The sequence below is a fragment of the Lontra canadensis genome, unplaced genomic scaffold (genome assembly GCF_010015895.1).
Source record: "Lontra canadensis isolate GAN:19392208 unplaced genomic scaffold, GSC_riverotter_1.0 scaffold280, whole genome shotgun sequence".
NCBI lineage: Eukaryota > Metazoa > Chordata > Mammalia > Carnivora > Mustelidae > Lontra > Lontra canadensis.
This window is the reverse complement of record NW_022631274.1, coordinates 169,440-194,220: the sequence shown is the minus strand read 5'-3', so window position 1 is coordinate 194,220 and position 24,781 is coordinate 169,440. Positions and strand designations below refer to the sequence as shown.

Below are 24,781 nucleotides of genomic sequence, written 5' to 3'. Positions count from 1 at the left end.
AATTCTAGTCCTGGTTCTGCCACAGAAGGCTGGCTGGTCTCAGACAAGTCATTTATGTTTCCTGGGCCTCACATGCCCCACTGTTATTCTGCCTCAGTAATAGTACGAAAAAGGAAATCGGAGTATGTATTGGCTGATTTTCATGTTTATGTAAATTTGAGTTTTCAGACCGCCGCTAGGGTTTGAAGGGTTGAGAAAGAGCAGGCAAATGGGAGTAATACCAACCGGATAAGAGGAAATAGGACTAGGAGGTTCAGAGTAAATATTTAAGGTGTGGAGATTAGATAAGGTGAGCTAGACTCTTCTGTTTAAGACCCTTGCCTTTGCCCTTCCCTAATCTCCAAGTGCGAGCTTAGGTATGTGTAACTCCTGAAACCTTAAGTCATCTTTCTTCCTCTCAGTTTTGTTTTGGTGAAAGGAATTGGGATGTGAAATACAGGCTGTTGTGGGAAACACAGGATCAGTATATTTAAGAGTCTCTCATGTACACCTAGCCCCACTTATTCTGAAATGTTTGAATTCTTTTTCTTAAAGATTTTATTTACTTCACAGACAGAGATCACAAGGAGGCAGAGAGGCAGGTGAGGGTTGGGGGGGGAAGCAGGCTCCCTGCTGTGCAGAGAGCCTGATGTGGGGCTCAATCCCAGGACCCTGAGATCATGACCTGAGCCAAAGGCAGAGGCTTAACCCACTGAGCCACCCAGATACCCCAAAATGTTTGAATTCTGATTCCACTATACTGGTAGGCAAATAATTTGCTATCCTCTTAGAATCTCAGAGTCAAAAGTATGTGAGAGTTGGAACATGGTCACTCTTTTTTTTAAATGGATCGATATGGTAGGTTCAGTGGCTTTCTTTTTTATCACCTTCTAGAATCAAGGAAATCCTTATCTATATCATTTAATGCCTTTTGTGGTGTTTAGAAGCAAGTTAGCCTACGTCCTGTACATTTGCCAGAAGGCCTGTCTGTGTATTCTTCCAGGAAATTCAGAAATACTGATTCATTTGCCCTCCTCTCCTAAGCAGGCCAGTTTATCGGTAGTTATTAAGTCCAGCATTTCTGTAAGCAGGCCTCATGGGGAACACCAGAATCTGATAATTATACAGAGTATAGGAAAATTTCCTTCCAGAGCAAGTGTGGTTAAACTATAAACACAGAGATGGACAAGAGAATGTGGTGTAGGGACGCCTGGGTGGCTCAGTGGGTTAAAGCCTCTGCCTTAGACTCGGGTCATGATCTCAGGGTCCTGGGATCAAGCCCTGCATCGGGTTCTCTGTTCTTTGGGGAGCCTGCTTCCCCCTCTCTGCCTCTCTGCCTACTTATGATATCTGTCTGTCAAATAAATAAATAAAATCTTAAAAAAAAAGAAAGAGAGAGAGTGTGGTGTAGAGTAAGGGGTTGAGGGGGAAAAACAGAAATGATGTTACAGAACCCGGATTAGGGAAAAGGATGGAAGGAAATGAAAAAGTAACAATAGTAGAGTCCTTTTGAAATTGACAGCATGGTAATTATTTTAGTGATTTTCAATCAGCATCTTTTAAAAATTGGGGAATTGTATACAATTTCTGGACACAAGAGACTCCCTTTTGAAGCTCCAGTTTTCTGTCCAACTAAGGAACTATCAAACTGGGCCAGAGGCAGCAATTCTTTTACAAGAAATTGCTCATAAAATTTCAACAGGACAAGTAGCATTCAGATTATATGAGGCCAGTAAAGTGAATTAATACATACCAGGGACAGGTGTGTTTGACGGCACCAATAAAATAATCAATAGTGTAGAAATTAGAAGCAGCTCCACCAGTTGGCACCAAATTACCAGAGTTTTTTTTTTCTTTTCTTTGTCTAAATCATGTAATTACAGCTTGCTTCTTTCTCATAAGAACCCCTTGCTTTCCCCACATGAGCAGGACACTTTTCCCACTCCTCTGGAATTTGTGCACCTGAATTGCAATTCTGAGATCAACAAAGGCTTGTCTTCTTTTTCAGTTTTGCCTCCTTTTCTCAGTTGACATAAATGGTGTGAGAACAGCATGGAATCCGAAGGGATGCACCACTCTGACTCAGGATTTGAACATGGTACTTGCATAACCAAGCAGCTAAGGGTTCTGCTGGTGAGTTCTTTTAGTTCTAAACCTCCCTGTTTCCATAATTTTCTTTTTAAGTAGGCTCTATGCCCAAGGTGGGACTCGAACTCATAACCCCAAGATCAAGAGTCACATGCTGTACCAACTGTGCCAGCCCAGAGCACTCCACCCCTTATCCCCAAACTCCCTTTTTTTGGTTGAGGCTCAGACCCAGGTTTGGGGTGTCTTTCCCATGTAGGCTTTTGTCTGTCTGAACTACAGTTACTCTCTTCTGTCTGGTGATTACTCAATGGAGTTTTCAGTTTGGAAAATTGCTGCAGGAGGGCAGCCCCTGACTGGCTGGGTGTATGTTATAGGGACATTTCTTGTAAGTTTCTGTCTTGTTGGATCAATCCTACTTGTGTTACAGTGGCCACTCCTGGCATCTTCTGAGATTCCAAAATTAGTCTATTTGTGTGCACAATTGGAAAGAGAAAAGAGACCAAGCAGCTTGAGTAGGAAGCATATTTTACTTAGTTTTTAGAGGCCTCTGAGAAATTAAATCATTCTAAACTTGCTTCCTTACCCAAAAGTAACTTAACTTTCTAAAGCCAACTCTGACCTCCCTCAGAGATGATCTAAACCAAAAAAGCTTCTGAGAAACTGCCATAGATATTGCTCTTTCTGTACCTTCTCCCTCCTGCTCTTCACCCAAATATCCTAGGATTTTCTTAAACATTTATTGACTCATATATTTTGAGAGAGAGAGAGAGAGAGAGCACATGCACTTGAGTGGAGAGGCAGAGGGAAAGAATCCCAAGCAGACTCACCACTGAGCATGGAGTCTGACACAGGGCTTGATGTGAGTCTCGATCTCAGGACCCTGAGATCATGACCTGAGCCCAAACTAAGAGTCAGACAATTACCTGACTGCACCATCCAGGCTGTCCTGTATATCCTAGTTTTATAGAACTTCCATTCTATAATATCAAGCTGGAGGTTCCTCTGGAGCTCCAGTCATTCAAACTCCTTCTAATCTTAAACCTAATGAAGGAGGTTCTAGGACTTCATCAATCATTTATATTCCTTGGACCAAGGCAGAATTGTGAGCTGCTACAAAGGACCTTCGCAATGCCCTTGAAGACCTTCTAGGATTTGCTAAGGAATTCATTTTAGCTATTCAGACGTATAAACCTGGTAATTCTGACCTTTATCAACTTATACACATGCTTATAAGTGAGGGGAATATAAGGGCATGAATGGGAAAAGTAGGCTGGACAAAGCCTTTTGATGATTTTTCTAAGTGAAAAGCTATAGGTAAAACAGAAGCTTTTAACTCAACTTTTAGCTCAAGATTTACATAAAACTATCCCTAAGATTTTTCAAAAGACTATAGATTGGAGAAGCAAATCAACAATGTACTCAATGGCCAAAGGAATCTGGTTTTTGATTATTATACTTTAGAAAAAAAACTTTTAAACACTACTTTGGTGTTGACAAAAGTAATTGTGAAAACACTTCCCCAAAAAATTTAACTCCACCTTTGCTACAAAAAAAGACAAAGTTGGTGCAAACAGCCTAAGAGCACTCTCCCCTCTAAGGACACAAACAACAGGGTGGGGAAACAATGCTCATAGAACAGAATAGGGCAGCTCTGAGGACAAGAGGGGATCTTTCCTTACTTCTACCCAATACCTTAGGGCAAATAGAGGTTATTGGGAATAGGGTGAGATGAGGTCTCTCTCTCTCTCTCTCTTTTTTTTTTTTTGAGTGAAGTTGACACACAATGTAACACTAGTTTCAGGTGTACAACATAGTGACTCAACAAGTTTATACATGATGCTACATTCACCATAAGTGTAGCTCCCATCTGTCACCACACAACTCTAATACAATACCACTGACTGAATTCTGTATACTGTGCCTTTTATTCCAGTGACTTAATTCATTCCATACCTAGAAGTCTATCTCCCACTCCTCCCCTTCACCCTAAAGACATGGGAGCAACACTGCCAGTGTTAAGCCCCATCAACCTTCCTTTCCCCCTTCTTCTGAATACAGAAACACTATAAGTGGTAGGAATGTCTCATATCCCATGACAGTTTTGAAATTCTTACCTATCCCTTTTCAGCTGGGGCCCTTACAAGGCACTCATCAATTCCTTCTCATCCCTACAGACCCTATTTACCTGGCAAGAATGTTTAAAAAGCAGCTCTGTAGTCAAAAGTTGGCCAGATTAGAAGCTGGTATTCAGCACCTGATAGAGATTTTAAGGCCTCTCCCCTAAATTAAAATTAGAGCTACATACCCAGAGGGAAAGAAGCAAACTGAGGATAACAGAATCAGAAGGGTAGATCAACCTGTGATGTCACTTAAGCCGCAACACAGTTCCTTGAGGGATTAAAAGCTATGGTCTTTATCTACAAATCTTGGCAAAACTAGAAATACAGCCCCAGAAACAACTGAAAATCCTTCAGCCTCTTCTTTTCACCAAGCAGAAAACATCCACTATTTACCTCAAAAGTCTTGTGGTATCTCTGGGAACTCATATGTAGATCAGCCTCTATTCCTAAAACTTGGTTGAGGGGGAAGTTTTTTAAAATTATGAATGGCTCTAGAAACACCCTTGGCTAAAATCCAGCCCAGAGCTTCCATAATGTTACTTGTCAAGGAAAGATACAAATGGTGCGTGCCTTCTCCACAAATATTAACAGAAAAAGTTTAAGCTGAGCAGGAAGCCTTAACTGATTGATTCCATGTGCCAGAAAAACACTTTGGATCCAATTTTTCTTTTATAAACTAGTGAGTTCTGAATTATCCTACTTGTCTCATGGCTAAAAAATTTATTCTACTTTTTTAAAAAAGATTTTAAGTAACCTCTACCCCCAACGTGGGGCTCAAACTCACAGCCAACTCCAAGATCAAGAGTCCCACACTCTTCTGACTGAGCCAGCCAGGCTAAAAAATTTAAAACAATAGCTTTAAGGTTACCATTTGTTGTTGTTGTTGTTGTTGTTGTTCATAGGTGTTATACACGTGTGGTATTTACTAACCTCTGGGTATGGCCAAATTTAAATTATAAAAGAGTTCTGTTTAATTGGCTTAAAGAAAATTAGTGCTTATATAAAGTAAGTTCTCAGAGATGTAATAGAAATGAACCCAAATATGTTTCCAATTCATGTGATCTAAGATTAATCCTTAATATATAAAAGCTAATTGAAGTTGGTTGGTTTAATTAAAACAGGTATGTTTTTAGAGTTGCCAGAATTAAATATAAAGCTTTTATTCTACCTAGGTTTGCCAAAAGTCAAATTAGCTCATGTTATCTCTATCACAGAATTTGTCGGCAAGGAATATAACTTAAAAGGTGATGGCTAGCTGTTTAGTGCCTTGTGAAATTTTCATGACTAATCTAAACATAATTATTAAGAACAAGTGAATTAAATAGATGTATGGATATTATGCTTAACTAATGAATCATTGAACACTATGTCAAGAACTAATTATGTCCTATATAGTGGCTAACTGAACATAATAAAAATATTTAAATAAATAGATGTAAGTAAGATAAAAGTTTGTAAATGAGCTTTCCAGCAATATTTATGTCTACTTAAATAGTTTTTCCAAATCCTTTTTGGTAACTTAAAACCTTAGAGTTTTGTTAAGTTAAATTACATGATAGATAGTCTAGACCATTTCCAAATCAGATAAAATAGTGAAACATTAATTGCTAAAACATAAGCTTATTTACTTTTGACTGTTACAGAGAAACTAAAGATACTTAGGTGTAAACATGTTTTGTGCTATACTGAGAAATTTACTCTAAGAAGGCATATGTTTTTAAAAATTATGAAATGTATTCATAAATTTGCCAGTCTAAAGAATGCTGGTATAGGGGCGGCTGGCTGGCCCAGTCAGTGGAGGGTGCAATTCTTGATCTCAGGGTTGTGAGTTCAAGCCTCACGCTGGGTGTAGAGATTGCTTAACAATAAAAATCCTAAAATAAAAGATGGGGACCTGGTTGGATAAATTGGTAGAGCATTTGACTCTTAATCTCAGGGTCATGGGTTTGAGCCCCATATTGGGAATAGAAATTGTGTTTAAAAATAAAAAATAAATAAAATCTTAAAAGAAAAAGTGTGCTAGTATCACAGTTCACAATTGCTTACTTCTTAGTTTTCATTAGAACTTAAGGTTTCCAGGGTCACCTGGTGGCTCAGTTATCTGACTCTTGATTTCGGCTCTGGTCATTATCTCAGAGTTGAGAGATAGATCCCCATGTCCAGTTCTGCACTGGGTGTGGAAGCTACTCAAGATTCTCTCTCTCTGGGTGCCTCAGTTGTTAAGTGGCTGCTTTTGGCTCAGGTCATTATCCCAGGGTCCTGGGACTGAGCCCCGCATTGGGCTCCCTGCTCCGTGGGGAGCCTACCTCTCCCTCTCCCACTCCCACTTTCTCTGCTTGTGTTCCCTCTTGCTGTGTCTCTATCAAATAAATATTTTTAAAAAATCTTTAAAAAAAGGATTCTCTCTCTCCTCTCCCTCTGCCCCCCACCCCCTGCCCACCCCTCACTTGCCCACTCTCTAAAAAAAAGGAAGAAAAGAAATTAAGGTTTCCTGGAGTGCCTGGATGGCTCAGTTCATAGAGCATGTACCTCTTGATCTTGGGATCATTTGTTTGAGCGCCATGTTGGGAGTAGAGATCACTTAAAAAAGAAAAACAAGGTTTCTAAAAGTTAAGAATTCTACTAAATATAATTTAGCCTACTAGAAATAATAAGGAAACATTTTCATATGCCAAGAAATTAGGATGTTATGTGTTCCATAAGGAAAGATATGAGAAATGGAGTGTGTTTTTTGTTGAGGGAAAAGAAAGTTTTGTGCTAAAGCAAGGGTGGTTATTTAAAGAGGAACACAGAGACAAAATCTGAATGTAAGAATGAACATTGTAGAAAGTTTGTGAAAAGGGAATCTTTGAAAAAAATTTATGCATGATCAGGACAACAATTGGAATGAATGAGTTTTTTTCAAGACCCAAAGAAAGTCGCATGCTCTACAGTCAGGTGCCCCTGGAATGAATGAGTTTTAATGTCAAAGGTACACTGGTACAAGATTAGAATTGGTTTCCTCTCACTGTTAAAACAACAAAGTTTTCTCGGATTATTTGTCCACTCCCAATAAGAAAGTATAAACAAAGGTTTTTGTCTTTGACGTACTCCAGGTAAAAATGTACTCTAGGTAAGAAAACTGAATTTTTGAGGTGTTTTGTCTTTATCTGGTCTTTGATTACTTAAGGAAACTGATCTTCTCAATATTAAAAGAGCTAAGTTTTGTTAACAACTACGTAACCTTCTCTATTTGCTTTTAGAATCTTTTATTCTCACCTTGGATAATAAATAAAAGAGTATTAAGTTTTGTAATTATCTGTGATCCTATTTAGGCAGATGTTTTAAAAACTTATGTTATTTTTAACAAACTTCCCCCAATTCAAATTCTAAATGAAGTCTTTTTTGAATACATTGTCAAATTGCCAAAGCATGGTCAGGTAAGTGATGATAAACCTTGGGTTATATTGTATGGATGAATTGCTATTACTATAACTGCTCTAGAAATAATAGTAAATTCCTAAAGTTTTAATATGTTCTGGTACAATGTTATCACTTGTAATTCAAATGATTAAAGTGTTGTGTGTCACAGAAATAACCACATTTCTTTGTCAGCTGCATTGTAATGAACTCTCATGGAACTCTCATTGGATCTTGAACCATGGCCATTCTGAATCTTTTGTCATTTACAGTTCTTGTTTTATACTTGATGCTCTTGCAAATGTGTTTCAGCTTCAAGAAGATTCAGGGAAAGGACTTTTGATAAATACAGGTTTCTGATAACAAGACGGAACAGGATACGAATTTCTGTAACTAGTGTGAAATGTGGATTCAAACAAGAAGAATTAATAACATGCACCAGAATAAACTGAGGAAGATGATCACAGTTTTTATGAGTCTTGTTTGAAACGTTGCTGGTTTTCTAATGTTTGCTCTTCCAGCTTTAAGGAAACTTTCCCTCTTAAGCTATCTATGAACAGAAATTTGATTAAATATTCCTTTGTGAACAAATATGAAACATTTGTGTTTTTCTCCCTACCTGACCCCTCCAGAGTTTAGAAACTCAGTGAATATTTCTGTTTTCATGGCAATTATAGTTATTTGCAGAGTTTATTAAGAATCTGCTCTCCTTGTAACAGAACACCATTGTAAACATTGGTTATGTTACCAAGGCTTTGACTGGAATGTTGTATTTGAGAGAGAAGTGCATAGACTCAGATATGACCAAATAGCTTTAGGGAACTAAGGCTGACTTTATGGAGCCAATGAAGCCCCTTGGAACAATAAGCCTGATACCTTGCTTATAGGGTTCCCAGCAACTTTACAACATGAGTAAGGAAGGTCACTCCCTGGCAGGTGCAGGAACCTCAGGATATTTGGGGGACCTCTAAAAGGGAGGATTCACCCAAATCCATAGCTATTAATTATACAAAAGTCTGATGGCAAGTTATTGGCGTTGGCTTCTTAGCCTGAGGAAGCTGCTGAAAAGTCAATCTAAAATTGCTTATGAAAAGTTTCAGCAAAGCAGATTTAAAACAAGCTATAGAATCCATCACTATTCTTGCTACACTTCAGAAAAGAATCAGGCCAAGGTGTTGAAATTGGACTTATTTTACAAATTAGTATTCATTTGGCTGTCTTTGGTGGAAATGAGGGTGATTTTAGGGACTGTTAAGAAACAAAACCCAACTGAATAAATCTAAAGATCTAATTGGTTTTATTAAATAATTCATGAATCAAGCAGCACCCCATCTAGCATATAGAGGGAAGATTTGAGAAATTGTACAAAATGGAGGGTGTTTATAGGAAAGAAGGTGGGGCCTGAACCTTATTAGTAAAAGAAAAGGATTGTTCTAGGCAGGGTCACTTTCCCTTGGGGGAAGAAGCAGGGGATCTTATCATGCAGATTACTTCTTCTTCCTTTGGAGGGGGATGGAGAGGCCCCACATGACAGACTCCTTGGCATTGAGGAGGAAAATTCCAGACTGACCCATCAGTTAAGATTACATTTCTGGATTTGCAACGAGGTGGAATGAACTAGAGGGTATTTTGCTAAGCGAAATAAGTCCGTCAGAGAAAGAAAATTATCATATGATCTTACTCATATGTGGAATTTAAGAACAAAACAGAGGGTCATAGGGAAAGAGAGGGAGACAAATGGTAAGAGGCTTTTTAAATCATAGGAAACAACCTGAGGGTTGCTGGAGGGAAGGGGGGTAGGAGGATGGGGGTAACTGGGTGATGGGGACATGAAGGAGAGCAGGTGATATAATGAGCACTGGGTATCATGTAAGACGGATGAATCACTGAGCCCTACCTCTGAAACTAATAATATATGTTAATTAATTGAATTTAAATTAAAAAAATTACATTTCTGGGGGAGATTGAAACCGAAATTATATTAGGTATTAGGTTCCAGTTTGGGAACTCGGCAGAAGTCACACCATTTTGGGCCTGTGGTCTTTTTTTTTTTTTTAAAGATTTTATTTATTTATTGGACAGACAGAGATCACAAGTAGTCAGAGAGACAGGCAGAGGGAGAGAGGAGGAAGCAGGCTCCCCGCTGAGCAGAGAGCCCGATGCGATGCGGGGCTCCATCCCAGGACCCTGAGATCATGACCTGAGCCGAAGGCAGAGGCTTAACCCACAGAGCCACCCAGGCGCCCTGGTGGTTTTCTTTTTAAAGAGAGAAAAAAACCCTGCAGTAACACACATGTTCAGATATTAGATTCTAGTTCTGATTGAGGGTGGTTGTTTCCCCATAAAACTGTGCTGAATCCTGAATTCTGGTGTCCTCAAATATCTGGCTATGATTCTCCAACTAAGGTTTCTAGTTTTCTTTCCTTCTTTTGACTTGGAATCACTGAGAACTAAAATTGCTGTTTTGGGAACGCCTGGGTGGCTCAGTAGCTTAAGCGTCTGCCTTTGGCTTTGGGTCCTGGGATCCAGACCTGTATTGGGCTCCCGCTCCTCGGGAAATCCGCTTCTCCCTCTGCTCCTCCCCCCTTTGCTTTCTCTGTCTCTGTCAAATAAATATTTAAAATCTTAAAAAAAAGTTGCCATTCCTGAAGCCCTGCAAACTGGAGCTAGACAACTTGAGAGAGAAACTTCAGAGAAACTGCCACAACAGCCCATGTTTAGACGGTCTTCATGCCTTTTGCTGTATGGGCCATTCAGAAAGATCGCCAGAGATACTCAGACTGCAAACTAGGAAAATTTATCAGAGTGCCACCGCCTGCTCTCTCTCCCTCTGAAGATGGTATGAACTTGATATCTAGAAATCTCACTGGCAGCACTCAGGACCACAGTGGTTTTATAATTTGCTCCAACCAGTAACATTTTTTCCTTTGTTTTTCTTTTGTTTCCATAGAGAGGCTTTTTAAAAAATTACCTGATTGCTTGCACAGTATGGGCCTAACTTTGGGAGCCCCCTTTCAAGACCACCTCCCTAAATGAGACACAACGGTTAACTGAATATACCTATTTTCAAAAGACTAGTTCCTGAGATACAGAGCAGACCTCTTAAGGTTCAGAACAAAACATTTAAACTCCAGTTAACGGGGAATAATATTGATCTCTGATATTTTTCCAGAAAAAATCTTGATCAAAATGCTCCATTTTTCTTTCCAACTCATGAACTCTTGAAGTAGGCCAGGAGCAGCAACTATTTTACATAGAGTTGGTCATAAAGTTTAAACACAGAACTGGCATTCAGATCCTAGGAACCCAGTCAAGTGAATTAATACATACCAGAGACAGTTTTGGTTGATGGCACCAATAAAACGATAAGATAGTAATCAGAAGTGCCTCCACTGGTTAGGACCAAAGTAGCAGTTTTTTTTTCACTTATCTAAATCATAAAATCACCCCTTCCTTCTTGCTCATAAAAAACCCTTGCTTTCCTTTCATGACCAAGACCCTTTTTTGATTCCTTCAGAATTCTGAGCCCCCAAATAAAGGCCTTTGTTGTTTTCAATTTTGCCTCCTTTACTCCGTTGATAAAATGATATGCAATAGAATAAGACAATGCAGAATGCGTAACATGGAAAGATAAATTGTTTTAGAAACATTTCTCAATAACGTTAATATGCATAAACTACTTCTATGTAAAAATACATGTATTAAATATAAAATGTATGCGGACATACGCGCGGACACACACACACACACCTGGAGTTAAGCTATTTCTCACAGCGGGTTTTGATTCAAAGTTTGAAAAGCCCCTGAAAGAGGACTCAAAAGGATCCTGGCAAGGTAAATTCAAGGTCAAATGAGAGAGCCCCTTTCCTCGCATTTTGCAATGTAGAGCAGTTAATACAGGGAGAGGAAATTGCGTGGGAGGGAGGGGATACCCGAGCGAGGTCAAGCGGGGAGCCAAGGGCGCATCAGGACAGGGAGCTGCTGGATTCCTGACTGTCAGCTGAAGTAACCGGGAGGTTGATGCTATACGCTTCCCTTAAATGCTAAACCGAAAGAACTTCCGCGTTCCTTGTCCCTGAAAAGCTTACAAAGAATGGGGATTCGCTGTGCTTCGGGAGGTCACACTACATGGGGCCAGTTCCCGCACAGGGAATTATTATCCAGGGCAAGGAGAGGGGAGGTGGGCGGGGCGTGGGAAGAGCGGGAAGGCCTGACCAGTTCAGTCGAGAACGACTCACGTCGTGCTCTGCACAGCCCACCAGAGGGACCAGCAGTTCTGCACTCTGGGACCCCTTCGCGGAAGGAAGCCCCAGGGGCCGGGTTGGGAGTTGTCCCCCTTTCCCAGAGACAGCGGCGCTCCCAGCCAAAGGGCAGCAACCGCCTCCGCCCCCGGCCCTGCAACAGAATGGCTGGGCCGCCCGGTCGCAGGAACCCACGTGACCTGCTGCGCGGGCCACCGCCTCCGCCGCGCCCAGGCCCCGCCCCCGTGACGTCTCACCGCCCTCTGATTGTCGGAGCGTTCCGCCTCTTTCCGCGTTCGCTAATTGGCTCGCCGGGCAGGCAGCGCATTCCCCCCTCCCTCCCGCCCCGCCACGCCCCCGGAGTCGTGGAGAACGCGTTTGGGGGCGGGGTCTGGGTCGGAGGGGCGGGGTGATAGGGTTCCGCGCGGGTAAAGGGGCTGCCTGGAGCTCTGTCCAAGCGTTCTGCCGTGCACGCCGCCTCGCCTTGCAGGCTCGCCGTCTGCCCCTCCCCCGCCCGCCGCCGTCACCGGGGAAACGGGCCACGATAGCCCGCTGACCCGAAGCTGGTTTCATGGCAGCCGCGAAGAAAGCAGTTTTGGGGCCACTGGTGGGGGCAGTGGACCAGGGCACCAGCTCAACGCGCTTTTTGGTGAGCCTAGGGTGACATTTGAGAAGGCGCTGAGCCGAGGCGGGAGCCCAGGGACCTCGGGGCTGGTTTTCTTGTCCCCATCCCGCGCCTTCCCCGACCCCGGGCCCAGTCGCTAGGCAAAGGGTGGAGGCCAAGGCCCCCAGACCGGGACCTGCCACGCTGGAGCTACCCTGCGTGGGCCTGGGGGACCTCGGCCTCTCGCAACCCCCGCGGTCGAGTTGAGCAGCCCTGGCCTTGGTGGTGGAGCCGGGTCACCTACTAATAGGGGACTCCACCCCCAAAGGGAGCTACGACTCGCCGAGCATCCGTGCAGAGCGGCCCGCCTGCAGCCAGGGACAGGTGGCCACATTGACCGCTAGTGCGGGCTTCACCAGGAGCATTTGGCCTGCGGGGCGCAGGACGTCCTTGGATGGGGCGAAAGCTGTGTCACGGCTTTGGTAGACTAACACGGCGTCCTTTGGAGCAGTAGAACGAATATAGTATTGGCGTGGGGATGCGTTGTCATCCTCTCCCACAGAAATTGCAGAAGGTGGAATGCCGGCGTGGGGGGGTGGGGGGGGGCGCAGAACACCTTAGGAAAAAGTCACACTACACTGCTTTTACCGGCATCTTTACTTAATTCCGGATACTCGAACATTTAAATTTCTGATACTTTGCGGGTTACAGATGGTTTTCTCCGTGCTTCACATCGTAAAATGATAGGAGAATTCTGTTTCCCTTTTTATTTACCATGTATGACAGCAGTTTTATCACAACGGAGTGCTAGTTAAGGGACTCTGCTTATTAATATGTTCTGTCCAATTAGGAAACTTGTTCTTAAAGTGATGTAGGACTGAGTTTAGTAAGATAAAAGTAATTGAAATAAATGGTGTTTAAGAACTCAAGCTTTCAATGGACATTTGACTCACTTGACAGGTTGATGTAAATATTGAATGATTATTTAGCTTTGTCTTTACTTCAAATCATTTGTCATGCGTTATTTTGTATGTGTATATACTGTGTATATATATGTATACATTATATATGAAGTTTATATGTTTCTTCCAAGTTCTGTTGAGCTGACCACTTGACTAAAACCTGTATTTGTGCTTTCATTTTGATACTTGTCTCTCTTGTCTAAAGTGAAAAGCTTTCAGTACGATTTTAGTTTGAGTCTCCCTTAATGACTTACCCTGGTTTGAGTTACCATGACGTAGTTCTACTGTCTCTTATATTGCTTATCTTTTGATCACCCAGGGCAGGTTTCACTTTGTCTTATTTTCATATCTTATTTTCACTTCGTCTTATTTTCATACAAATGTAAAGTAATCCTGAATCATAAGTAAAATAATCTAACTGGATTTGATTAATATATAAAATACACAATCATCATTACCATCTCCCCAATTTAAGAAAGATCTTTAAGACATGTGTTGGGGTGCCTGGGTGGCTCAGTTGGTTAGGCGTCTGCCTTTGGCTCAGGTCATGATCCCAGAGTCCTGGGATTAAGCCCTGCATCAGGCTCCCTGCTCTTCAGGAAGCCTGCTTCTCCCTCTCCCACTGCTCCGCTGCTTGTGTTCCTTCTCTTCCTGTGTCTCTCTCTGTCAAATAAAATCTTTAAAAAAAAAAAGACATGTTTGTTAACTGTGGGTTAATTTTTGAAATCATATTTAAGAATTACCCACACAATGCCTGCAGGGGCCAGCCAGGTAGAAGAGAGCAGACTCAGGCCAAAGGGGATAGCCTACAGCTGCCAAGCAGGAACACCAGGCAATGTTGCCAGAGCTTCAGATTTTTAAAGAAAAGCTGATAGTCTAGAATTCTCAGTGAAATCTTTCTCTTAAATGTTGGCAACTAGTTCATAAAGCTCAGTCGGGGCCAAACTCAACATGGTGATTATTCTCAAGTTTATACAGCTTTTGCCCTCTGTGAATATGGGTGAAGAATTTCAGAACTTTGCAGGCTTCCTTTTTAGCAGCCAGCCTTACTGTGCTTGTCTTCTTTTTTGACTCTTCACTGTTGACGTCCATGTAGCTCAGCAGTCTTTTTTTTTTTAAAGATTTCATTTATTTATTTGACAGACAGAGATCACAAGTAGGCAGAGAAGCAGGCAGAGAGAGAGGAGGAAGCAGGCTCCCGGCTGAGCAGAGAGCCTGATGCGGGGCTCGATCCCAGAACCCTGGGATCACGACCTGAGCCGAAGGCAGAGGCCTTAACCCACTGAGCCACCCAGGCGCCCCTAAGCAGTCTTATCTATTGTAGGTCATCCCTCAAATTCTGCTGCCCAAGAGGCATTTTTCTGCATTGGTGGGGAAAGAATTTGTCAGCTTCAAGTTATCACAATAATTTGTTCAGTGTGTGATATGAACAACCTAAGCCCCCAGAAGCTGGGTTCTCTTTACTGGGCTCTGTATGGCATGATCTCATTGAGTAAGCTAAAGTGCAAATTCAGATTCCCATCCTGCTTATAGAATGATGCATAAAAGTTGATCAGTTAAGTTTTCTGCTTCTTGAGAAACAAATATGAAGGCATGCCTCACAGGTACATAAAAGATTTAGACATTGTGTGAAGTGGAACAGAACTTAGGAACGGTTTAGCGAAATGTTTTCTTCTTTGGTTATAAGGAAAGTGGTTGCTAAACCACTCCCCGCAAAATACAGATAATAGATTTGCTGAATAAGTGCTTCCATCCTAAGGTGATTCCCAGGAGTTGTTCCAGTCGTTTTGTTCCGTGTTATAATTATGACTCAGAACTCATTGCTTACCTTCTCAGGAAAGAATACAGTGGATGTGAACTGTCATAAGGAACCTGGCAAAGTTAAAGGTGTTTGAACAACTTCCTGACCATTATTAATCAGATTTGCATACCTCATTCCACTTTTATAAGACCCATAACCTCTGCAAGCTTTCTTCTTCCTTTTTCTGTAATAGGAATGTTAGCTTTCTCCAATGTTGGACACAAGATTTCTTTATTCATGCTCTGTTCATCCGAGCAAATTGCCTCCTCCCCTGTTCCTCATATCTGCTGCCTGAAATTCCAGTCTGCTTCCAAATGGTGCCTTAACTGCCATCTCCTAGCAGGTCTTCCTCAACCTTTGGAATTTCTACCCCTTCCTATCCTACTTTTCTTAAAACCTCTCTTCCTAGCTCTTATCACCTGCTCTGTATTATAATTATATACCTGCTCTGCTTCGGAGCAGGGACCTCTTTTGAAGTCTTGTTGGTCTCTGTGTTCCTTAAAACATCCTGGTCAACACCACAAGTGAACATGTGTTTTGTCTACAGGGAGCACTTGCTACGTATTTATTGAAGACATGTTTATTTCTCTTTAATAGGTAAACTGAAATTTGATTCCAGTTTTGTTGTCTGTCTTTCTTTTTTTTTTTTTTTTACCTTGCCAAAAAATCTTAAAACTTCTTGACTTGGGTATATTTATTTAATTTCTTCTATTTTAGTAGTAGACCTGCCTTTTAAGAACATGCTCAGTTCTAGTTGTCAGAGTCCCCCCTGCGACCCTATGCATAGGCTTTGTGCTAAAGGAAGAATTTCATACTTGTCTGATAGGAAAGTGAACTGAGGTTGGCACATGATTACTCAGATTACAGAATAGGAACTTCTTGGAAAGAGAATCAGTGTAACAGGTTTTAAGGAGGGGCCATTTCTTTAGAAGACTATAAAGTTTCAGCTGAAATAGTCAGCTTCTTTCTTTAATTTGGTAACTTTGTTTCCCCTCCCCATTAAGTTGGATGTTACAAAAAGCAAAGACTTGGAATTTGTTGTGACTTGAAATGTGTTAGATGCAGCAATTGAGGATTTTTCCAGCATTATCTCATTTAATCCTCCTAACAACCATGGTGTAGGTAGTATTATTAGGCTCCTTTCCTGTGCCCAAGGTCACAGAGTAACGGGTGGAACTAGGATTCAAGGCCAGCTCTGTCGCACTCAGAAGCCTGTCCTCCTAATTCCTGCCTTAGGCTTCCCGGCTGCCTGGAGTACTGTGAAGGGGAGATGAGAGGCTGGGGAAGCCCACTCACCCACCTTTCAGGTGTCCATTCAGAGTACAATCACAGATGAGTCTTCACCAAGAAAAATATATGTACACATTTCTTTTGCAGTATGTAAAAATAAGACAAAACAAAACAAAACAAAAAAAACAAAGTTGCCTTTGAATAAGTCTTTCTGGTTTTGATCATCTTGTGACTCAGATTCAGTGGGTTCTGGGCTGGGCTCAGGTGTAGTCACCCTGGATAAGGGTTGCACGACCATTTTGTTCCAGTAGCCCGCATGTTCGAAGCATGGCTAGATCTATAGTTCCGTGCTTGTTTTGGCACGAACCATTGCCTTGGCCCCGCTTGTTCCATCAGACTTTGAGATCTCCTAAGGCTTAGGGACTGATTTCCACTTTCCTTCTTTCATTCGACATACTTAATAAGCACCCATAAGGGGCTGGGAACTCATGAAATTTGGTAAAAACTAATCTGTTCCTAGGTAGGATGAGGCCACTGTTGTGATAAGTTGTGTTTCTTTTGTGTTTTCTTTTTTCCACCAGGTTGGCTTATTTTCTTGGCCATCACCTTACACAAATGGCAAGAACACTGTCTCCTCACAGAGCTGCCACCCCCTTGTTCTCTTGTCTCCCATAAGCATTGCATGTTAAGAACTTTCAATTTTGAGCTCTTTAAAGGGCAGGATGGTATCTGTTTTTTCCTCCCCAAAGCCTAACACAGCACTTCACATGTATGTAGTGGGTGCTCCTTACATGATGACATCTGAGCCCTTCAGATGTATTGACTAGAATTCTAGGATTGGAAGACTAGGAAGGGTAAAATTTGTGGAGGCTTGGAAAAAGTCTAATTTGGCAGCTATAGCTAGAAAAATATAATGTCACTTGCTGTCTTTTCCTTACTTCTGGGCTTGTTGGAAGATGCCAGGATGCCTTTTGTGGTCAAGTTGGCAAAATAATAGGTTTGTAGCCAGTATTTTTATTTTAGGTCTTTCAAATTTATGTAGTATCATAGAGTTCTAAAGGGGGAGTTTACATTCCTGAAAAATGTTTTATCACATAGTGAAGCTGAGTGTGGTGTAAAAGTGTAGGCTAGTGGGGAAATTAACGTGAGGAGGGAAATGAATGTGCATGTTTATGATGGCTCAGTTAGTCATAGGATGAGTGAGCAAGAATAAGTGAATTCATCTTAGGACCCCAAGGGACAGTTTCTTCGTAAGGACAGCATGTTGTCTCTTTACTGCTGTCCTTCTCAGATGAGGAAGGCCTGCATTGTTTGAGAAAGTCCTTCTTAGATAGTTTTTATAAAAGTAATTGTCCTTGTGTCTTCACTTTTTAAGCTCTCTCTCTCCTGAGAAGCTAGAATTGAGTCATGACTTATGCTTCGTGGTGACTAGAGCTGGTAACTTCTAATTCTACCACTTGAAGGCAATAGTATCAGTAGCCCTAATAATAATAATAAGCATTAGTAGTAGCTGCAGCAGTAGTGGTGACATTTTGGGGGTGTATGCTATGTGCCTGCACTGCTAAATTTCTACATTCACTTCTTTCTTCAAATTTTTTTTAATTTTTGAGATTTTTATGTGTTGAGAGAGAGAGCATACACACAGACACATGCATGTGTGTGCACACAGGAATGGGGAAGGAGCAAGGGGGAGGGAGAAGGGGGTGGATAAAATCTCAAGCAGACTCCCAAGAGAAGCAGGGAGCCCTTTGTAATGGGCTCCATCCCAGGACCCTGAGATCAAGACTTGAGCTGAAGAGTCCAGTGCTTAACTGACTGAGCCACCCAGGCGTCCCTTAGTATCATTCAGGACTTAAATGGTCAGTATTCCTTTTTTTTTTTTAAACCTCTCTTCAGTTTGTAATTGCCCTCCCCATAAAACAGAATCTGGAACTGATAAGTGATTCGGGCTTAGAGATGCATACGGTGGCTTTGAGTCCTCAACCTCCACTGCTCAGTTGGACTGCCGGCTGGTTGGCAGTAGTAGCCGCAGTAATAGTAATGGAAATAGTCATGGTAGTACCAGCGGAGGTCTTGTCATTTGGATGTGGACGATGTGCCTGCCCCGTGTGAGATACTTTCCATAAATTCTTCCATTTGATCCTTTGATGGATGGAAAAGTCAAGGTTCAGAAAAAGTTAAAGTCAAACTGCTGATGTGGGCAGAACTGGTGATTGACCCTATACCCCCAGCTCTCTGTACTTCCCGGGCCGGTGCTCTTTGCCTCCGTGTTACACCAAGCATGAAGTTCTCATCCACCTCTCTGACCAACACAAAATTCTGAGAACAGATCCACCTCTTTCTCTCTCTCTTTTTAAATTAATATATAACCGACATGTAACCTAGTATCAGTGTAATGTGTACAAGTGTTGTTTGATCCATTTATGTATCATAATACAGTGACCATGGTAGCATTAGTACCTCTGTCATGTCACAGAATTATTTCTTTTTTTGTGGTGGGTACAATTAAGATCTAGTCTCTTGGCACCTTTGAAACTTTTAATACAACACTGTTGGCTCTAATCACTGTGGTGTGTGTTAGAACTCCAGGACTTACCTATCTACTAGTTCCAGGTTTGTAACCAGGTTTGTAATTCTTCAAGCTTACCACCTAACATAGAAGCAACTGCCCACTGGGCATCTCTCTGTCTATGCCCAAGTAACACCCCAGACAACACATGATCTAAAATGAACTCTGCAATCTCCTTAACCCCTTTGTGTACCACAATGACCCTTCCTACCGTATCCTGTGGCTTGTAAACAATGCCAATGCTAAGCTGTCCCGTCATCCATGAGTGTCCCTTTTTCCTTTACTTATCCCCCTGCCAATCCTTGACGCATCTAATTGCTTGTATCATAAATTAAATCTCTCTCAGCAATGCCCTTCAGTTTCTTTCAGTCCTCACTGCTGCTCCCCCTCTGACGGGAGCCCTCCGCTGTCTCACCTGGATCCCCGCAGACACATGGTAGCTGCTTTCCCCACCTCGGTCTAGCCTCCCATCCCTTGCTAGGCCTACCTGCACTCCCTTCCAGTCCACCTTAAGTCTTAGCCTAGAAGTTACTTCTTTTAATAGCCCATCTCTCTGAACCCTATGGGTCTGAGTGAGGTGTCCTTTCTCTTTTTATGTCCTAAAACTTGGTATTTGCTGACACTTAATGGAGGACAAAAAGATTGTAATTCGCGTATTAACATGATTTTGTAGTGGAAAAGCACTGAATTGGCATTTAGAAAACTCAAGAGTTTAGTCCTGTTGGTGAGTATTATCCAATCTTCTGGAGCTTACTTTGTAAGTAAATGTTAGAGCCATGGGGTTCAGTTTGTGTCATACATTTGTTTTTTGCCTTAGAACTCCATTGTTGAGCTTTTTTCTTTTTCTTTTTTTTTTTTAATTTTTATTTATTTATTTGACAGAGATCACAAGTAGGCAGAGAGGGGGAGGCGTCGTCGGGTCGGGGTGGTGCGGGAAGCAGGCTCCCTGCTGAGCAGAGAGCCTGATGTGGGGCTCAATCCCAGGACCCTGGGATCATGACCAGAGCTGAAGGCAGAGACCTTAACCCACTGAGCCACCCAGGCGCCCCATTAAGCTTTTTTTCTGAGAGGGCCTAAATCTGGAAGCTAATGTCGATAAAATGTGAAATCCGAGGTATGGTGTGGCCCAGAGGCTCAGCTGGAGCTCCCTGTCCCTCCTTTCGAGCTTCTGAAGGGTCCTGGAGATGTAAGGGGCATATTTTGAAAATGTGAGCTGACAGGATCTCAGCGATGTCTTCCAGGAAGTACAGATTCCTTGCGCCTTCAAATGTTCCTTTTAATTAATTTTCTTAAAGAAAGCCTATGACTCTGTGCTGTTGTGCATCTGAAGTTTTTTTTTTTAAGATTTTATTTATTTATTTGGCAGAGACAGAGTACAAGTAGGCAGAGAGGCAGGCAGAGGAAGAGGGGGAAGCAGGCTCCCTGCCGAGCAGAGAGCCGGATGTGGAGCTTGATCCCAAGACGCTGAGATACGACCTGAGCTGAAGGCAGAGGCTTAACCCACTGAGCCACCCAGGTGCCCCTGCATCTGACTTTTAAATTCAGTGAATTTCAAACCTGAAAAGGGAGAAAAAAGTGAGGAATATCTATAATTTTGAGGTTTTTCTCCTTTGCCACCTAATGAGTTTTAAACAATGACTATGCTAGAACTTTTATAAAACAAGCTATATAGCCACCGCCATCTTTGGTTGACAGTAGCTTTTGAAATCTGCTAGAAAACATCAGACTAGCATTCTTGCTACTGGGCGTTGTGTTCTCAAATAGAGTTCATAACCATCCAGGCAGAAAGTACTGTCAAGCATTGTTAGCCTTCTTCGTACATTTGTCTATCTGCAGACAAACGGACAGTCATTAAAACTCGTCACATGAACCTAGATGTATGAGAAAAATAGTACTGCAGAATTTCACCATCTTGTACAATAGCCACTAGCCACATGTGGCTATTGCCCACTTCCGATGTGGTTAGTCCAAATTGAGATGGACCATAAGCATAAAATATATATTAGATTTCAAAGACTTGGTTCTAAAAGAAGTAGCAGGTCTCATTAATAGTTTTTGCTGTTGATTACTTGTCAGAATGATAATTTTTTAGCTATAGTGACCTAAATAAAACATTAGTTAATTTCACCTGCCTCCTTTTACTGTTTTTTTTAATGAAAAAAACTTAAAATTACGTAAGTGTTTGCATTGTATTTCTCTTGGACAAAGTTGCAGTAAGCAAGTTGATGATTCTAAAAATAGGAAACCTAGAAAGTGTGCCACAAATTTGGAAGTGTTGCACAGGGTCAGCTCCTAAACCTCTAGAGATGGTATCTATATTCTGCGCAGTTTCAGAACTCTGAAAGAGTAAGGCGGTCCAGGCTCCATCCTGTTACATCCAAATGGTTTGTGATCACCAGCATCGTGGTCTAATAAGCCGGATGGAATTTACCAGAATCCTTCCTTTTTCTCTGCCTATTCCAAAGGCCTACAAATCCATTAGTGTCAGGGGTCCTGAAGTTAGCCTAGTAAAAACTACTAGGTGATGGAACAGGGATCCTACTCCATTCAGAGCCCCACAGGTCTGCTGTTGCCGTCTTTGTGAATCCAGCCAACCAGAAGGGACACCTTGTCTCCTACCCCAGAGTCCTTTGGGGATTTGTGAGTAGATCCTGGGAGTCCTAGTAGTATGGATAAAAATAATACAACTGTGGTTCCCTATTAGAGAGTTCCTATCACATAACCATTTCTCGTTTGATTTGGTAATTTTCTTCCAATAAGTACCGGGTAGACCATATTTTTTCAGGCATTCAACAAATGTTTATTGTAAGCCCTATGCCAGGCACTACTCTAGGCCCTAGAGATAATTCAAAATAAAACAGAACAAATGGAGTGAACATCCTAGAAATAAACCCTAATGCTAAGTTGTAAATTAGAGGGATGATATTTGGGATTCTGTCAAGTGCCTTTTATTTATGACATGTCAAGTTAACCTTTGACTTGTAGGATATTTTATCTCTTCCAAGGACTTGAGAATTTACCTTCTTGCTTTCATCACGTCCTCCATAAAGGAAGATAGTGTGCTGGGGAGGGAGGGCAGCAGCTGCTCACGGTGTGTTTTCTCTTCTTACTTTCCCTTTCATAGACTGCATTGAACAGGTAGTGTTCTCCCACAGGAAACCTAGGCATGGAAACGTTTTCTTAACTAATTGGATGTAACTTCACCACTGTAATTACAGTGATTTCGGAAGTTGAGTTTAATTAAAATAGGAATCCCGACTCTGAAAGCCTAAGGACTCTGGTACTCAAGTATAGGTTCACACATGTGAAAAAGAGTGTATGAGAGAAAAGGTGGCGAAGTTTTTTTTTTTTAAGATTTTATTTATTCATGAGAGACAGAGAGAGGGGTAGGCTGAGGCAGAGGGAGAAGCAGGCTCCCTGCTGAGCAGAGAGCCCAACCTGGGGCTCGATCCCAGGACCCCAGGATCATGACCTGAGCTAAAGGCAGAGAAGCTTAACTGAGTGAGCCCTGTATGCGCCCTAAGGTGTTTTTTTTTTTTTTTTTCCTGAGTATTGTTTTAGCAGTAGTAAAATTGTGGAGGATTGTACAGCACTTCTTCTTTGGTAGCTTTCATCCATTGGTTTAAATGTTTTGTACCAAGGGGCACCTGGGTGGCTCAGTGGGTTAAGCCTCTGCCTTTGGCTCAGTTTATGATCTCAGGGTCCTGGGATCGAGTCCCGCATTGGGCTCTCTGCTCGGCGGGGAGCCTGCTTCCCCTCTCTCTCTGCCTGCTGCTCTGCCTATTTGTGCTCTCTGTCAAATAAAATCTTAAAAAATTTTAAATGTTTTTACCAAAGGTCAAAAATTCATGACAGGTATGTCACACGGAGCACTTCGCCGGATAGGACAGGAAACAACTTTAGCCCTGTTGATAGGGCTCTGTTTTTACCTTTATTGAGAGCTAGATGCATTGCTGTGCTTCCCTTTGAAGGAATTTGTGCAGTGCCCTTCTCTGCCTGGGCATCTATGACTCTGTGTCTCTGTATCCAAGATGGAAGCAGGACAGAACCTTACAACGTCATCATCAGTGTTTTACCGCCTCTCTCTTATTCTTGGTTTTCCTATTCTCTCTTGAGATCCATGCTCATTAATTGGTTGATGTATTCAGTTTCCTACATCTGGAGTGAATTTTGTTTTGTTTTGTTTTAAGAATAAGGAATTGTCCCTTTAGCTTCGTGTCCAATAGATTTCTCTTTATCATGACTCTATCTGAAGAGAAGGTAGAACATCATGTATGGCCTTAAAACTGATCAGACTTTTTCTGTCAGTGACTGAGAACTTGTTGCTGAAAAGCTCTGAACACCTTTGCTCTCTATGTGCATTTTTACCCTAACATTGTAATATGTTTTTCAGGTTTTCAATTCAAAAACAGCCGAACTACTTAGTCATCATCAAGTGGAAATAAAACAAGAGTTTCCAAGAGAAGGGTATGTTTCCTGCTTTAATACGTAAAGATACCTCATGTTTATTAATCCATCTCCCTTTACAAACCTTCTGGCCTTGTAAAGCAAACTTGACCAAACCCCTCCTGAGAAGACTTGAGAGAGAGGTTTTAGTCGAGGAAAGAAGTAATACTTTGGTGGCCCAGCTATAATAGTGATTGATGACTTGGGAATTCAGTGACAGGAAAGGAAGGGATAATAAAGTAAAGGAGTATTAAATATCAGAAATCCTGCACTGACTTTGAAAGCATTTAGTTCTCCATTCATCCTTGGCGAAACAGTGCTTTGCTGTAAGCATTCACATCTCTTACCATCTAATGCTAAAGTCATCCTTCTTGGGAATAATGTGCGTATGTAGTAGCTGTGATTAAATAGAATGTTAAGTGTATTATTTAGAATTTAATGATGTTTATGATGTACCCACTTGGAAAAACTGTGGCAGTTTCTTATGAAATCAGCCATATATCTGCAGATTCTGCTCTTAGGAATTTATCCAAGAGAAATGAAAGCAGAAAGCATATGGCTATAGAAAGGCATACATGAATGTTTATAGCAGCTTTATTCATAATACCCCAAACTGGAAACAACCCAAATGTCTGTCATCTGTGGAATGAATAACAGTGAAATACCGTGAGGCAAATTTTAAAATGTGAACTGATGCATGCAACAACATGGTTGACTCGTATTAATATCATGAAACATGAAAAAAGCTGAACACAAAGGAGTATGTACTACAGGCCTATATCTGAGATACAAGAAGAGACTAAAGTGAGATGATAGAAATCCAGAAATTGGTTGCCTGTGGAGTATGTGATTGACTTGAAAGAGGCATGAAAGAACTTTCAGGAGTGATAGGAATAATTCTATATCTTGACTGACTGGGGTATTGGTTAGATGGATACATACATTTGTTAAAATTCAAGAAATTGTGTACTTTCGATCTGTTTATTTTACTTTAAAATTAAATGGTTTTAAGAAAATAAAAAAACTTGATGCCCTACCAAATTTTGGTATTTTCTTTCCATGAAAAGTGTTCTCGTTCATTTTAGAAAATTACTTTTAATAGTAAAAGCTATTGATACGGTACCAACATTAGAATGACTGTCCACAGGCCTAATCCCAGTGCAGTTTGGAGAGAGAGCATCTGGGTCTTAAAGAGATAGAAGTTAGAAATATGTGGAAGGAAGTTAGGTTTTTAGAAAAAGAAGTTAGAGAATTCAAAGCTCAGGAAAGCATGGCAAGCTCAAGGAAGACCAAGAAAAAAGGCACTTGGAATTCCCTTGTACTTGCAGATTGTAGGGTAGGA

The 24,781-nt window shown here is 41.5% G+C and overlaps 1 protein-coding gene across 3 annotated transcripts in view; it reads left to right on the top strand.

Moving 5' to 3' along the window:
- Window positions 1–12,282: 12,282 nt before the first annotated feature.
- LOC116862623 (glycerol kinase-like) overlaps window positions 12,283–24,781 on the top strand; it is a 72,264-nt gene continuing 59,765 nt past the window's right edge. For 2 of the 3 annotated variants that reach the window (XM_032849978.1, XM_032849979.1), the window contains exons 1-2: window positions 12,284–12,476; window positions 23,387–23,460. In XM_032849978.1, the coding sequence (XP_032705869.1) occupies window positions 12,399–12,476; window positions 23,387–23,460 (152 nt within the window). In that variant the 5' untranslated portion in view covers window positions 12,284–12,398. Of the gene's footprint in view, window positions 12,477–23,386; window positions 23,461–24,781 lie in introns of all 3 variants that reach the window. The other variant, XM_032849977.1, reaches the window with a different exon arrangement.